The 14,646-nt window shown below is 49.0% G+C and overlaps 2 protein-coding genes across 5 annotated transcripts in view; one reads left to right on the top strand and one right to left on the bottom strand.

Annotated features, from left to right (window-relative positions):
• Myo19 (myosin XIX) overlaps positions 1–5,671 on the top strand; it is a 29,209-nt gene extending 23,538 nt beyond the window's left edge. For 2 of the 4 annotated variants that reach the window (XM_021648374.2, XM_060387089.1), the window contains 5 exons: positions 1,548–1,714; positions 1,822–1,951; positions 2,798–2,883; positions 3,672–3,968; positions 4,908–5,671. In XM_021648374.2, the coding sequence (XP_021504049.2) occupies positions 1,548–1,714; positions 1,822–1,951; positions 2,798–2,883; positions 3,672–3,968; positions 4,908–5,036 (809 nt within the window). In that variant the 3' untranslated portion in view covers positions 5,037–5,671. Of the gene's footprint in view, positions 1–1,111; positions 1,240–1,547; positions 1,715–1,821; positions 1,952–2,797; positions 2,884–3,671; positions 3,969–4,907 lie in introns of those variants that run through there. The other 2 variants (XR_009592859.1, XR_002476818.2) reach the window with 2 other exon arrangements.
• Znhit3 (zinc finger HIT-type containing 3) lies at positions 5,475–12,160 on the bottom strand. Its single transcript, XM_060387098.1, has 5 exons — positions 12,002–12,160; positions 11,880–11,911; positions 10,272–10,352; positions 8,254–8,331; positions 5,475–6,226 (listed from the first exon to the last, which is right to left on the bottom strand). Exons 1-5 carry the CDS (start codon positions 12,085–12,087, stop codon positions 6,045–6,047), a joined length of 459 nt encoding a protein of 152 aa, XP_060243081.1. The 5' UTR covers positions 12,088–12,160; the 3' UTR covers positions 5,475–6,044.
• Between the last annotated feature and the right edge of the window lie 2,486 nt (positions 12,161–14,646).

Raw genomic sequence — 14,646 nt, 5'->3', positions numbered from 1 at the left:
TCATTTGTTCAACCATAGGTTACTGAGTACTTAGCTGTGTGTCTCCTTGGGGATGAGGGTTCAGAGACATGGTTGTTGGTACAATATGGGGAACAAACCCCAGCTGACAACAGTGTAGAAAGGCAGAGAGCTTATTCTGATGCCAGGGAGTTGTGGACATGAGAAAGCATTTTGGAGGAGGTGCTATGTAGGGATAAACTGGATTACCCAGTAACAACTACTGCACATGACAAAGGTAATCGAAAGCTTCCATGTAAGAACTCCAGACAGTAGTGGTAGGTAAGGCTGGGGTGCCAGGTGGGCCCTAGTCAAGAAACATGGACTTAGAAGCTAAGCAGTGGTGGCACACATCTTTACTCCCAGCACTTGGGAGGCAGAGGCAGGTAGATTAAGAGTTCAAGGCCAACCTGGTCTACAGAAGGAGTTCCAGGAGAGCCAAGGCTACAGAAAGAAACTCTGTCTCTAGGAAAGGAAGGAAAGTGGACTTTACTTCCTGGGTAGATGAGGTGGCACCCTTCGGGGGGGGACAGCCGGTGCTATATCCGCCTCACACGTTCATCCACTCCAGGGGCCTTGTAGAAGGTCCTGGGAGTGAGATTGTGAAGCCACTCAAGTGGAGAAGCCAGGACTGCAGGCAGCTGAGTAGTAAGTGGGCAAACTGGTCAGTGTTGGAAGGCATGACTCCATACAGATACAGGGGTAGACAAATGCAGGTGAGCCCGGCCCCACCAGTGGGAAGAGAGAAAGAAGGGAGATATGAGGAATCTGGACATTGCCTGAGCTCCACGTCCCAGGAGGCATCAAGAGGAGACAGGTACAAAGCACTTGGGCAAAAGTCTAACCTGGTTGTGACTGAGAAGTTGGTAGGCACAGTGTAGCTGTCCACAGCTGAGAATGTGGGAATGCTAAGGCTCAGGAGCAGGTGGAGGGACAGACAAGAACACATCTCAGCCCTCTTCTGAGCCCGTCAGTGAGCTCTCATCCTCCTTGGGAGTTGTGTCACTTTCCCTTTCCCTCTCCCTTTCTTTCTCCTCTCTCCATGGTTTGCTCTCCTGTCTCTCCTTCTGGGCCCTGGTCCATTTTGTGGATGTCTCTCACCTCTCGTCTCCAGCATCTGCTTTGGTGGCCTCTGTCTCCAGAGAGGCTCTGGGCAGCTAACTGTGGTCAGAGCCCTTGGGTAAATCCTCCCACACAGAAGGCAGCAGCCCTGCAAGCCTAGGAGGGCGTTCACATAGCTGGGTATGTTGTTCTCTTTTGACTGGAAAGGGAAGGGGTGGGGCTGAGGAAGTGGCCAGGCAGCCTGGGATTCCCTCTTTCATGCTTCCAGTCCCTCTTGCCACCCTGTCCATGGAGACATAGGGCAGTGGAGGCTTCAAGACACTCCCAATCAGCCAGGACCCTAGGGGCTACCTCTACCCACAAAGGGGGCTAAGGAAGAAAGGACTAGATCTAGAACAGCAAGAAAGGCTTAGAGAGCTCTAGAGAGATCACAGGCTCCAGAGCATGTGGAAAAGCAGGGACTGATGATGCCTTTTTCCCACCCCCAGAGCAGCCTCTGTGTGCCAAGGAGGCCACATTGCAACCTCTACTACAAGACATCCTCCATGCTCTGCCGGCTTTAATTCAGACAGCGCCCACTCCCAGTGACCCAGCTAAGGCCACACAAATCCCACTGTACTGTGGCAGGACAAAGATTTTCATGACAGACTGCATGGTAAACTGGCTGGGGAATGGGATTACGATTATCAGCTGCGGGTGTAGGCCCTCCTCAGGGTGGAAGGAGGAGAGGCCAAGGACCTCAGCAGATTCCCCTTCTCTCAGCTAGAGCTTCTGGAATGTGGGCGTGCCCAGATGCTGGAGCTGTGTGCCCGCTGCATCCAGTGTGGCTGGAGGAGATACCTTCAACAAAAGCAAGAGAAACAGAGGCGGGCTGCTGTGCTCATTCAGGCAGGTAGGTGGGGGCTGTTACTGAGGCTGGTTCCATGTAATGGGTATGGCCAACACAGTTCTGACAGGCTTATTTTGACAAATGAAAATGTCAGAACAATCCTAGGCCAAGTGTGGTAACCACACTTCACTTGTGAGCCCAGCATTTGGGAGGCAGAGACAAGAGGATCTGAAGTTTGATTCCAGCCTGGGCCACATAGAGTCCCTGCCTCAAAAAAAAAAAAAAAAGTATACTTTCTTTTTGGAGTGCTGTGAATCAAATCCAGGGTTTTACTCATGCTCGGGAAGTGCTATACCACAGAGCTACATGCCTACACAAACCAAAAGTATTTTCAAAGGCACAGATAACTCAGATCACTCTTGCTCCTTGATCACTGCTCAAGACTGAGTCTGAGATGGATAGCAGCCTGGGTCCTTGGCAATTAGAGCTCCCAAGTGGCCCTCAGTGTTTGGGTATCTGCAAGATGGTAGGCAGTGGTTCTGTTGTTTAAGATTTTGTTTTACTTTGTGTATGTGTGTGTGAGAGAGACAGACAAACTGTATATGTGTATCATGTGCGTGCAGATGCCCTGGGTGGCTAGAAGAGGGAATCAGCTCTCTGAATTGGAGTCAAAAGAGGTTGCAAACCACCATGTGGGTGCTGGGACGCAAATCGGGGTGCTCTGCAAGAGCATTAAGTGCTCTTAAACACTGAGTCATCTTTCCAGCCCCTAGAGTGAGTCTTAAGCCCCGTCTTGCTTTGAGTGTTGACGTAATGTATCACTAGAAGAACAATTTCATACTTTCCCTCCGGTGTTGACCACATGACTAATAGATCTAATGGTGTTTTTGACGTCTGCCATTTCCGTAGCTGTTCGGTCCTGGTTAACTCGGACACACGTCAGAAGGTTACACACAGCCGCCACAGTCATCAAGCGAGCGTGGCACGCGTGGAGAGTGAGTATGACCGGAGGCCCAGGGTGGGCAATACTTAGAGACCAGGTCTCTGACAGGCCTGAGGGAAAGCCTGCCACTGCGGTGTGGGCATGTTGGCAGGCCACGCAGCCTCTCAGCCTTGTGTCCTCTTGTATGATGAGATGGGCACAGACATTACAGGGTGGTTGTGGAAGTGGAGTGGAACATGTGCCCTAGGAACAAAACTGCCAATGGGAATTGCAGTTTCTTTACGTTCTGCCACATGGAGCCAGTCTAGTTCAGGGCATCACAGCCACAGCCTTCAGTTTACCTTGTCAAGCTGCTTATTTTCCAGTCAGTGGTAGAAAGAGCTAGTAAGATGGCTCAGCAGGTACAGGAGCCTGCTGCCCAGCTTGGCCCACCCGAGTCTGAGCCCAGGACCCCTCACAGCAGGGGACAAACTCTTCTGACCTCCCCGAGCATACCAGGGCATGTTCATGCCCACACACATATACACACAAAAACAAATCATGTTGTTTATTTTTCAAGACATGGTTTCTCTGTGTAGTCCTGGCTGTCCTAGAACTTACTGTGTAGACCCGCTGAGTGCTGTGATTAAAGACATGTGCCACCATACCCAGCTATTTTATTTTTCTAAAGAGAGCTAAATCTTAACCACCCGAGTTCAATCCCCAGGACACACAAGTTGTCCTTTCTTCACATGCCCACTGTAGCACGCCACTATGTCAAATAAATGAATGTAAAAGTAAATTCTTTCGGAAGAGGGCTGGCAAACCTAAAGCTATAAAGGAATGTTTTCTCTCTTTAAGATCAGAATGGCCTGTCTTGCCTCTAAAGAACTGGACGGTATGGAGGAGAACCTCATGCCTCAAGCTCCTGGTTCCCTGAGCTCCTCGCTGCCCCAAGCACACTCTAAGCTCCTGGGAGCAATAATCCACCTCTGGCCCCTGGGACTGGTGCTAGCCAACTCAGCTGTGGGTGCGCGTGGCTTTCAGAGGAAGCTGGTAGCCCATGCCTGCCTCCGGCTTCCCTCAGGCAGCGCCAGCAAAGTCCAGACCCCACAACAAGATCAGGCAGGAATTACGTCCATCAGAGCCCTGCCTCAGGTATGTTCTCATTCTATGTTGTGGTAGTCCTTCCCACAGCTCCAGACTATTCAGTGAGAAAGGAGGCTTGCCATCTCTGCAGGAACAGCACAAGGCTCCCTAACCCTGCTAGGTAAACCCAAAACTACAAGTGCAGATTACTGCCATTGTCTCAACTAAAAAGTGGCAGTCTTCAGACACCTTCAGTTGTTTCGTTGTTTCCATAGGTAGGGTTTCTTTGTGTAACCCTGGCTGTCTTAGAACCTGCTGTATATAGACCAGGCTGGCCTGAAACTCAGAGATCCACCTGCCTCTATCTGCCAGGGGCTGGCTGAGACACTCAGTTTTAAAACCGATTCCAAACATTGCCTTTGAGTATTTGGCTCTTCCTCTGCAATAAAATCTTCAATTAGGAACGTGTCTCAGCCCTGTGTCCTTATCAGACAGATGTGAGCAGCACCTTACAGAGCAGTTATAAAGAATTAAAGAGAGGCATAGTTAACTAGGACATAGTTAGTCCCACTTCTAAGAAACGAGTGTGGTAATAATTTTTCACCTCCAGTGACACTGCATTTGGCAGTTTCCTCAGATTTTATCACTTGGTCACTGGTTGTCGTTTTCTCAACAAGAAGTAGTGTGTGGCTGAGTCCTCTGTGTTGTCAGCCTGCTCTACTTGAAAGCAGATCGAAGAACCTCCATTTTCTCCTCTGTAAGGCTGGTATGCGAGACCAGACGAAAGAAACAGTCTAGAATCTCCCTGAGATTGACCAGGAATAAGCAGAAGTGTTGTGATCTTCCAGCTGTCAGTCAGTCACAGGATGACAGACAATACCCTTAGAGTAACAGGCTCCTGCCTAGTCCTTCCAGTCTCTCCATGTTTGGATGTGGGATTTTATTCCTGGGTTTCTTTGAGGTGTCTTTGGGCCCCGCCGCTCACCGGGTGTATCTCTTTCTCCCTAGGGTTCGGTCAAGTTTCACTGCAGGAAGTCTCCACTTCAGTATGCAGACATCTGCCCTGAACCTTCAGCCTCTAGTGTTGCTGGCTTTAATCAGATTCTGCTAGAAAGACACAGGCCAGTCCAAGTGTGACTCTTGTTCCCCCACCTGCCTGAGTGATCTTTGGTGCCTTTGTCTCCACAAGGCCTGTTCTTGCCAGCCGCCTTTCCAGAGACATCTGATCCAACACACTGCTGCCAAGCTATTCCCACAGGACTCCAACTGCACGTGCAAGCAAGTTCCAGTCTGTGAGCCAGGGCTTTGTGGCCAGAGTACCAGCCCGCCAGGGTATGGCCTCAGCACTGGCAGGATCTGGGGGAGCTAGTTACCAAGCCAGGATTAGGACCACAATGTGCCAGCTTACCGTCTTCAGGCTCAGGTTCAGGTTCAGCAGCCCTGACCATCCATCCTCAATGCAGGACGAACACTGGGCCATCCACAAGCACTTTAAGGGGGCCAAGTCACCCTAAAACTGGCTCTAGAATTTTGGCTGGGGGAGAATTTGCATATAGTTCATCAAGGGAACAATAGTATTTAACAAATTGATTTATTTAATGTTACCAAGAACAATGAATATAGATAGTGTACAACAGAACCACATTTTAAATTTATTTAGTAACATAAGTTACTAAACATCAGTTTTTAATTCTGATGGATACAGTTGATATTTATGATGTAATTCTGAACTGTACCAGAAATAAAAAAAGAAACATGGCTATTTATATTTAGATGGTGGCTTTGAATTTTTTATATTTTATGTATGTGGGAGTTCTGCGTGCATGTGTGGCTGTGTAGCTCTTGCATACAGTACCTGCAGAAGCCAAAGAGGGTATCACAAGCCCCTTCGACTGTAATTACAGTTGTTGTAAGGAGTCATGTGGGTGCTGAAAACTGGGGTCCTCTGGAAGAGCAACCAGTGCTCTTAACCACAGCCCTCACTCCAGGGCTACAAGTCTCTTCATAAAGGCTCTGCACCTTGAGTGTCCTCACATGTCTGAGGCAAGCCGTGTGACAGGCGAAGACCCCATCACATGTCCTGGAACGGTCTTGAGACAACCTCCTAGGAGGAGCAGTGGGCAGCGTGTGCAAAGAGCACATCTCTTAAGAATCCCTCTTCTGGGAAGGTTCCACGATTCTTAAACAGCAGTCTGCAAACTCCACGAACAAGGGCTCCTGCATGAAGGCTTTCATCAGCTTTGCTTTGTTGTCATCCTGGTCGAGATTAACCAGCATCTGCCTCAGGTGTGGGTTGAGCAGTAAGCTTCTTAAAGTTGCAGACTCACCTAAAAAAATCAAAGCCAGCTTTCAGTTCAAGGGGAACCAGTGGCTGGGAGCTAAGTGTTTCCAGTGCAATCAATTGTGAGAGGCTTATATCTCCTTTATCATCTTGCTTCACCCCCACATCCTCAGGCCTCTTAAAGCATACCTTTAATCCTAGCACTCAGGAGGCACAGGTAGCCAGATCTCTTAAGTTCAAAGCCAGCCTGGTCTACAGAGTTCCAGGACAGCCAGAGCTACACAGAGAAACCCTGGTCTCAAAAACAAACACCCCCCCCCCCCAAGAAAAACAAACATTTTTAATTTTAACATCATCTGTACCAATTGTGAAGTTTTTCCTTATTACAGCTACACATTTACTTGCATCCAATTGGGTTAGTCGATTTAAAGTGCATCAGTTACATTACACCATTTTGTAAAAGGGACTTGACCATCGTTGAGAAACAGGTCCTGGAACCAAGCTGCCTTGGACATCAGAGAGATGACTGTATTCACAAATTAACTTCAATGTACATATGAACAAAGGAGAGCTGAGCTGGAGATGACAACAGTGAAGAGTGCTTGCTGCGAAAAGCATGAAGCCCGGTGTTTTATCTCAGCACCCACTTAAAGGGTAAGCATGGTCAGAGGCACACCTGTAATTCCGGCACTGGGCAAGGCAGAGACAGGTGGGTCACGGGGGTTGCCACCTGCCAGGCTAGCCAAGCTGTGAGCTCCAGGCTCAGTGAGAGACTCTACCTCACAGGAGTACAGTGGAGAATGACAGGGACTCTCAATGCTTCCTCTGGCCTGTGTGCACATACCCACACAAGGTGAGACTAGCACAAGGACCAAAGCAGTGCTGCTACAAAAATGTGCGTAACTGGGCTGGAGATGGCTCAGCAGTTAAGAGGACCCAAGTTCAAATTTCAGTACCCAAGTCAGGTGGCCTCCAATACCTGTCCTCCACCTCCAGGAGGCTCTGGCTCCTCTGGCTTGTGTGGCGCCTGCACGCGTGTGCACTAGCTGCACACCGACACACTTATTAAAATGTGGGGAACACAGAGCCACCCTGGCAATTACCCAGTGTGTACTGCAGACTGGGCTGTAAACTGAGCCCTGAAGACAGTAAAGGTCTCTGCGCCCCACAGATAAGAGACAAATTACCACCGCTTTGCTAGCTGTCCTTTTTCTCCTTTTAAAATGGGAATGTTTTTAGGAGTTGGAGAGCTGGCTTAATTGACAGTGTTCACTGTGTAAGCTTTGAATTTAACCCCCAGCATCGTAATTTAAAACCAGAAAGAGAGGGGTGCTGCAATCCTAGCATTAGGGAGGTAGAGACAGGAAGATTCCAGTATCTTGTTGGCCAGCCAATCTACCTGAATTGGTAAGAGAGCCTGTCTCAAAAAAGTAAGTGGAAGCTGAATATGATAGCATGAACCTTTAATCCCAGTGCTTGTGAGAAAACTCCAAGAAACAAGAGTTAGAGTTGTAACTCCAGTTTCATCAAAAACATGAAATTGTTCTTGGCATGTGCTTTGACGTCCCTCCCACGTGTAGCTGATAGGAGTTCACTTTAGATTATTCATTACAACTGACTGGTTATTTTTTTATATGCCTCTATGGAAAAACATGTTTCTGCCCTTCTGCATATGCCTTGTCCTTATGATCAGATACTTTACTCGGGTGACTTTTTTTTTGGGGGGGGATTATTTATTTTATGTATATATGAGTGCTCTGTCTGCATGTATACCTGCATGTCAGAAGAGGGCATGAGATCACAGTACAGATGGCTGAGCCACCCTGTGGTTGCTGGGAATTAAACTCAGGACCTCTGGAAGAGCAGTCAGTGCTCTTAACCACTGAGCCATCTCTCCAGCCCCCAGATAACTCTTAACTCTCAGGGTATAAACTGTCTGATATATGCTCTGAATAAAGTTGACTATTTCATAAGACTTGAGTCCACCTCATTATTAGGCTCCATTCTCCCAGGCTGCACTGCCTCTAGAGCGGTAAACACAATGGTTAACAGTTAGGCCCAGCACAGACTTACCTAAATTCTTTAAATCCTGAAGAGACACTCTGTCTTCTTCCTCATCACTGTTGAGGAAGTCAGCTACAGAGGAGTCATCTGAGGGGAGCACAACCAACAGTCAAGGCCTCAGAGAGCCAGGGCAGCCATGTTGACAACAGTGAGGGGCAGACCACGCTCAAATGAAACCAACAGCTTGCTTCTTTAGTTTGATGGCACAGCCATATCCACTGGAACTGGCGAGTCATGAAGCCAGCACAGCTGTCTGACACAGCTCCAGCAAGGCTGAGCCAAATGCTGAAGTCACTGTCCTAACTTTTGGGTTTGGGTTTTGGTCTCTGTGTGGTACATTCTTAGGGACTTCTACATTGACTCATTTTCTGTCTTTTCCTGAGAAAATTATGTCTGAGTCTTTTTAGGAAAGTCCTAAAATTAACTTTATCTGGCCCTCTCTGGAAGTTTTCCTTATGCCCTAGAGATCACTAAGCAAAGATAAGCACATAGCTAGGTGATGCCATTACTCCAGGAATCTTCTTGGGGTATCTGCCCTGAGCAAACAAACGAACAACAAACTCCGAACAGGAGGCTAGGTTACAGATTCAAGGTCTCTGCATTATATACCTAGAGCTCTCTGAAAATGTAGTTTAAAAATAGTCAGATGGGGTATACCTCTGGAGGAATAGAAGTCAGGAAATAAAAGAGATTGACTGAAATATCTTTTCGTACTTTATAGCGGAGATGACGAAACACAGTAAAAGAAGTTAGGTCTTAGTAGTTGCTATTCATGAAAGGACCACTTCAGATATTTTTTGTATGTCTGAGTGCTTTGAAACTACAAACACTGCCAGCCCAAAAGCAGGCTCTCATATAATAAATATGTTTGCGCTGGAGGAGACATTCTTTAGATTCTACAGGGTGGATAATAAAAATAAAATATATTGTTTGTATTTCCCAATTATGACTGAACTTGTAATCTTGGACATGTAATGAAAACACATACTCTGTACCAATTGGATAATCATTAGTCTGTCTCTGTTCTGTGAAATCTGTATGAAGAACACCTGCTTGTCAGTGGGTCAGAACTTCGCGATTCCCCCAAACATCACCTGACTCTGTCTGCCTGTATCCACACACACACACTCCTGCAGTTTCACCATTGAGCATTCCCTCTAGCAGGAAGGGAAGGGGGCAGAATGGTGGCTGCGCCTAACAAGCACGTGATGGTGCTCCATGCTTCCTGCGGTCTGCAGGCGAGGAGTGTGGCTTTGCGGTTAGTACCTGCCTGCCCTGCCATGACTCCAGAGCTGTGATGGGTAGTGAACGAGACTGTAAAATCCTGCCAAGCAGAACCCCTGTGCTTTCAGCAAGGACAGATATGCCCAAGTGCATACTAGAAGTCTCTCAAAGGACAAATGGCTCGTCCCTTTGTGTGAATCTTAAGAACCTCTTTGTGGCACAAGAGGGGTTACCTGCAGATCCACGACACTCAGGAGGCATTATGGACAGACGAATTCATGAACACATGAAATGTATGAGTGGAATGGCAGCCTGTTACTGTACTGTATCTAAGGAGACTCTAGCAGCAAGGAGGGGTCCCAGTTCCTCCCACATGGGCTACCAGGACCCAACATAAACCCCAGGCCCCAAACCCCCTCCCCGAAACCATGCTTCAGGATGCTCACAGCACCATCTATGACAACTTGTGCCCCACCATGAGACTAGGGCTATTGCTCTCCCCAACAAACAATCCTTCTGTACACTCCCCAACTATCTCCTCTTTCTCTCCTCTCCACTTATTATCTTTGAAATCCCTTGTAGGTTGTTTGTTTAAAATTGACTGCCCACGCCAGGCAGTGTTGATGCACACCTTTAATCCCAGCACTTGGGAGGCAGAGACAGGTGGATCTGAATTTGAGGTCAGCCTGGATGCTGCAATCCAGAGAGTGAGTTCTAAGGACAGCCAGGGTTACACAGAGAAACTGTCTCAGAAAAAAAAAAAAGTACATAACAACAAACGCAAAAAAAAACAACCACCTCACCTTTGTCTTCCTCAGACCTTGTGTTTACAGGTGTCACTGTTCCTTTCTTTGCAGCGGGACGGGTTTCAGGGTTACACTGCTCTGAGAGACACAAATTTCAGGCATGCATAAACACAACCCCTCAACAACAGCAACAAGGCAGTTCCCCTACAGGCCCAGGAGAAAGAATGTGTACTGGACAGAGAGCTGCAGAGGGAGGGGCAGCTCAGACTGAGCAAGGGGCCAAAGAAAACCATGAGAGTCTGGCAGCGGCGTTGAGGAAGCTGACTGAGCTTGTGTACCTTAAGATCAGGGGGCCGCATGCCCCACCCCAAGTTCACAGGAATTTCACCAGGATTAGTGGCAGTGACTTCTACAAGCATGTCTCAGTAGTTTGGGATACATGTATATACCATGTGCTACTAGGAATCCAGAGGTGAAAGTCATCACTCCCAGGCCGGAGGGGTTTAGATATCACAGAGATGGATAAGGTAGAGGAGAGTCTGGTCTAAGTCTACCTGAGGAAGCCCAGAGGAGAAAGTTTTGGCAGACAGAAGGAAAACGTTCGGAGGGAGAAGTCTGTGCCTGGCTGGGAGAAAACCGGACAGAGACAGAGAGACTATGCTACATGTGTGCCAGTGCTCATGGAGGCCAGAAGAGGGAGTCAGAGCCCTGAAGTCACAGGTGGTTGGGAACCCTGGGATATGGGTGCTGTGAACCAAACTCAGGTCCTCTAGAAAAGCTTCAAGCACACTTAATTGTTCAATCTCTCTCCAGCCCTAGATCTTCCTTATTACAAAAAAAAAAAAAAAAAAAAAGGCCAGTGGGGCAGAGAAAGAACACACATGCTGCCAATGAGACCCAGAGCTTAGTGATGCTATGCAAATCCTACCATTGACCAACATTTCCAGCAGTAACTAATTTTTCTTCTTTTCGTTTTTTTTTTGTTTGTTTTTTTTTTTTTTTATGGGGGGTTATGGGTTGTTTTTTTGTTTTGTTTTGTTTTTAGTTTTCTATGGCTGCCCTGGAACCGGGCTGGCCTCGAACTCTGAGATTCAACTGCCTCTGCTTCCTTAGTGCTAATATGAAAACAAACAAACAAACAAAAAACCATCAGGGCAAGGTGGCACACACTTTTAATCCCAGTACTTGAGAGGCGGATCTCTGAGTTTGAGGCCAGCCTGCTCTACAAAGGGAGATACAGGAGAGCCAGGGCTACACAGAGAAACCCTGTCTCGGAATTGGGGGGTGAGGGGGGACGAGAAAAACAAAACAAACAAAAAAAAACCTGTCTCAAAATACCACACACAGGGAAAAAAAAAAAACAACTCCTCTTTCTGTTGTAATCAATAAACAACCATTATTTCGAAGACAGAAACACTGCTGGTTAATTCGCTTCAGACAAGGCGGCTTTCGCAACAGATGCCAAGACGAACAGACAGCTAAGACTTTTCCCAAGAAAGCAGGTCCTGCTTCGGCTGGGGACAGGTTCTCAACCTGTGCAGGCAAGGCGGCCTTGCACTCTCGGGGATCCTCCTGCCTCGGGCTCCTGCGTGCCGGGATGACGGGGCAGGGGGCCTGTCGAGTGCTAGGAAGGGCCACGGGCTCGGCAGTGGTCCGGGGTCTCACCTTTGTGCTTCCGGAAACAGGAGAGCGAGCAGCTGGAACGAGAGAGACAGGCCCGTCAGCGCGAGCGGCCGCAGCCCGGCCTCCCTCCCGACCCCGTGCCCACCCCCCGCGAGACGGCTCACTAGGGCATGCAGCAAGCCGGGCAGCGGTATTTCGGCTTCTCCAGACAGATCACGCAGACCGCAGTCGCGCTGTTGAGCGACGCCATGACTCCCCAGAACGCTCCTCGCCTCTGCCCGCGCTCTTCCGTAAGTGCGGAGCGCTGTGATTGGTGATTGGTACACAAGGACCAATCACAGCGCTCCGCACTCACGGGCAGGCAAAAGCAATGGATTGATCCTGCTCCCTCACCCAGGCCTCGTAAGTCAAGTGTCGATAGAGTCGATAAGCATTCAGGGCCGCTGAGTTCGGGTTTTCTCTGATGAGATAGATGAAGCCGTGGAACTCGGGATCCTTCTGCCTCTGCATCCCTAGCGCTGCCCTCGCAGGCGTGTACCGCCATGCCCAACCAAAGACATTCTTTTAAAATTCTATGTATACTCGCAGGCCTGTGTCGGGTAACTGGTGTTGCTCCGAGGGTCCTGAAAAAGACGTCAGATCCCCTGGAGCTAGAAACGGGCGGGCTTGAGCCTTCTGCTGTGAATGTTAGGAACCGAACTCGGATCCGCTGTAACTGCAGCAAGCTCTCATTACCGCTCAGCTTTTCCTACCAGCCCAAAAGACGTTTCTTGAGGTTGGGCCGCTGACAAATGCCTATTGAGCACTCCAGCGGTGAGTTCTGCCGTGTCCAGACACCGGGGATGGTTAGAATATGGTCTTCCCTAGGAACGTGAGACTTGAAGTGGAGACAGAAAGGGACCAAGGAAGAGACTCATTCGCATGTCTCTGAGAATGAGTGTTCTTTAACCATTGGCCTCTGGGTTCCGCTCCTGTTTTACTCCACCACTGGCCATGGCGGGGTGGACTGACCACAGAGCAGGGATCTAGGCTAATGAGTCAGGATAGATGGGCTATGACTAGCCTTGAAGGCTACATTATAGACTCTGGGTATAGACAGAATCACGGTTGTCTGTTTTGTTTTTCTGAGACATGGTCCTGGCTGGCCTTGAACTAATACCAATCTACCAGTCTCTGCCTACCAAAGGGCTGAGGTGAAAGGTGTTGTGGGGTATTCACCAGTGAAGACTGCTCAGACGTGGGTTCAAGCCTATAGAGGGGCTTTATTAGCTGGTTGCCGACTACACTGAGGTTTCTGGATCCCTTTGTAGCACTGACGCTTTCTCAGGGTGAGCGTTTAAGCACAAAAATCACGTCTGGCTTGACCTACTTCCGTCAACAAGAACAGTTAGCCCGAAGCCAAAAAGCAAGGTTAGTACACACAGAGACTTTCCCAGAGCTTTAGCGGATTCGGCCTTTGTTGTAGCTTTGGCAGGTGGTGCGGTCTGCATGCCGCCCTTTGCAGCCTACATGGAGATGGAACTTCCGTCATGGAATCAACTGTGCCAAGGTCCCGGGGCTGCTAATGCCTGGGCCCCTGTTACAGTGTGTGCCACCATGCCCTGCGTGGAGTCCTGTTTCATAAGAACCTTGCCCCTCCGGGCTGGAGAGATGGCTCAGTGGTTAGGAGCACTGGCTTCTTTTCCAGAGGTCCGGAGTTCAATTCCCAGCAACCACATGGCGGCTCATGACCATCTGTAACATGATCTGAAGCCCTCTTCTGACATCCAGGCATATATGCAGATAAGAGTGCCCATAAGTGTCAAATAAATAAATAAACCTTAATTAAAAAAAAAAAAGAACCTTCCTCCTCCTTGAAGCTGTAAGTTTGACTCAAGCTAACCTCAGCTTCCAGAACCTTAGTTCATGTTCATCCCACCCAAATGCCTTCTCTTCTATGTTGTCCACTCAGTCTCTAGGGTCCTTTTTTTTTTTTTTTTTTTTTTTTTTGCTGGGGGGTTGTTTGTTTTGTTTTGAAAAGGGTTTCTCTGTGTAGACCTGGCTGTCCAGGAACACACGCTGTAGACCAAGATGGCCTCGAACTCACAGAGACCTGCCTCCCCACTGCTGGAATTAAAGGCGAGGGCCACCACGGCCCGGCTCTAGGGTCCTTTCTAATAAGGGTGCCCATGAGCATCCGAGCCTGCAGAGATAAATGTGCTGCAATGCCTGGAGCCCTGACTCAGCCCCCGAGAATGTATTTTAGAGGGCTTCGTTGCTGTGGAGTTCGGGGTAGAAGCTGAGAAAACTCACTTCAGATACAGACGCTTGAAATGAAAGCTTTATTTTCTGAGGCAGGAAAGGAAGTGTGATGAGGACCAGGTGGGGAGATACTGAGGAGTAGGACTTCAGATTCACCATCTGGTTGGCCACACTTGAGGTTCCCAGTGACAGCACCCTGGCCTGGCTCTCTATGTGCTCCTAGCAGACCCGTCCTAGATGCTGTTAACTCCTCCTCAGCAAAAGCCTGGAGCGCAGTGAAGCACCTTGGAGACGCCCAGCGCGCTGGCGCACTCCTCTAATCCCCATGCTCAGGGAGGCAGAGGCAGTCAGATCTCTGTGAGTTCGAGGCCGGCCTGGTCTACAGAGGGAGTCCAGGACAGCCAAGGCTACACGGAGAAACCCTGTGTCTTGAAACACCAAAAGAAAAACCTTGGAGAGAAGCAAGCTAGCAAAGAAGGGTTCAGACCCCAGGCACCCGGCACTGGCGAGCCTCCGGAGCCGCTCGCTCTCAGAGCTGCAGGCCAGCGAATGGCGCCTCCAGAGGGCG

The sequence above is a fragment of the Meriones unguiculatus genome, chromosome 7 (assembly GCF_030254825.1).
Source record: "Meriones unguiculatus strain TT.TT164.6M chromosome 7, Bangor_MerUng_6.1, whole genome shotgun sequence".
Classification (NCBI taxonomy): domain Eukaryota; kingdom Metazoa; phylum Chordata; class Mammalia; order Rodentia; family Muridae; genus Meriones; species Meriones unguiculatus.
Note: the sequence above shows the minus strand (reverse complement) of the source record. Positions and strands in the feature narration are given on the sequence as shown.

Coding starts and splice junctions, on each gene's coding strand:
- Znhit3 (XM_060387098.1), bottom strand. CDS start 12,087: ATGGCGTCGCTCAACAGCGCGACTGCGGTCTGCGTGATCTGTCTGGAG. Junction 8,332..10,271: donor AAGGTCTGAGGAAGACAAAG/GTGAGGTGGTTG, acceptor TGCTCCCCTCAG/ATGACTCCTCTGTAGCTGAC. Junction 6,227..8,253: donor TCAGGATTTAAAGAATTTAG/GTAAGTCTGTGC, acceptor TGATTTTTTTAG/GTGAGTCTGCAACTTTAAGA.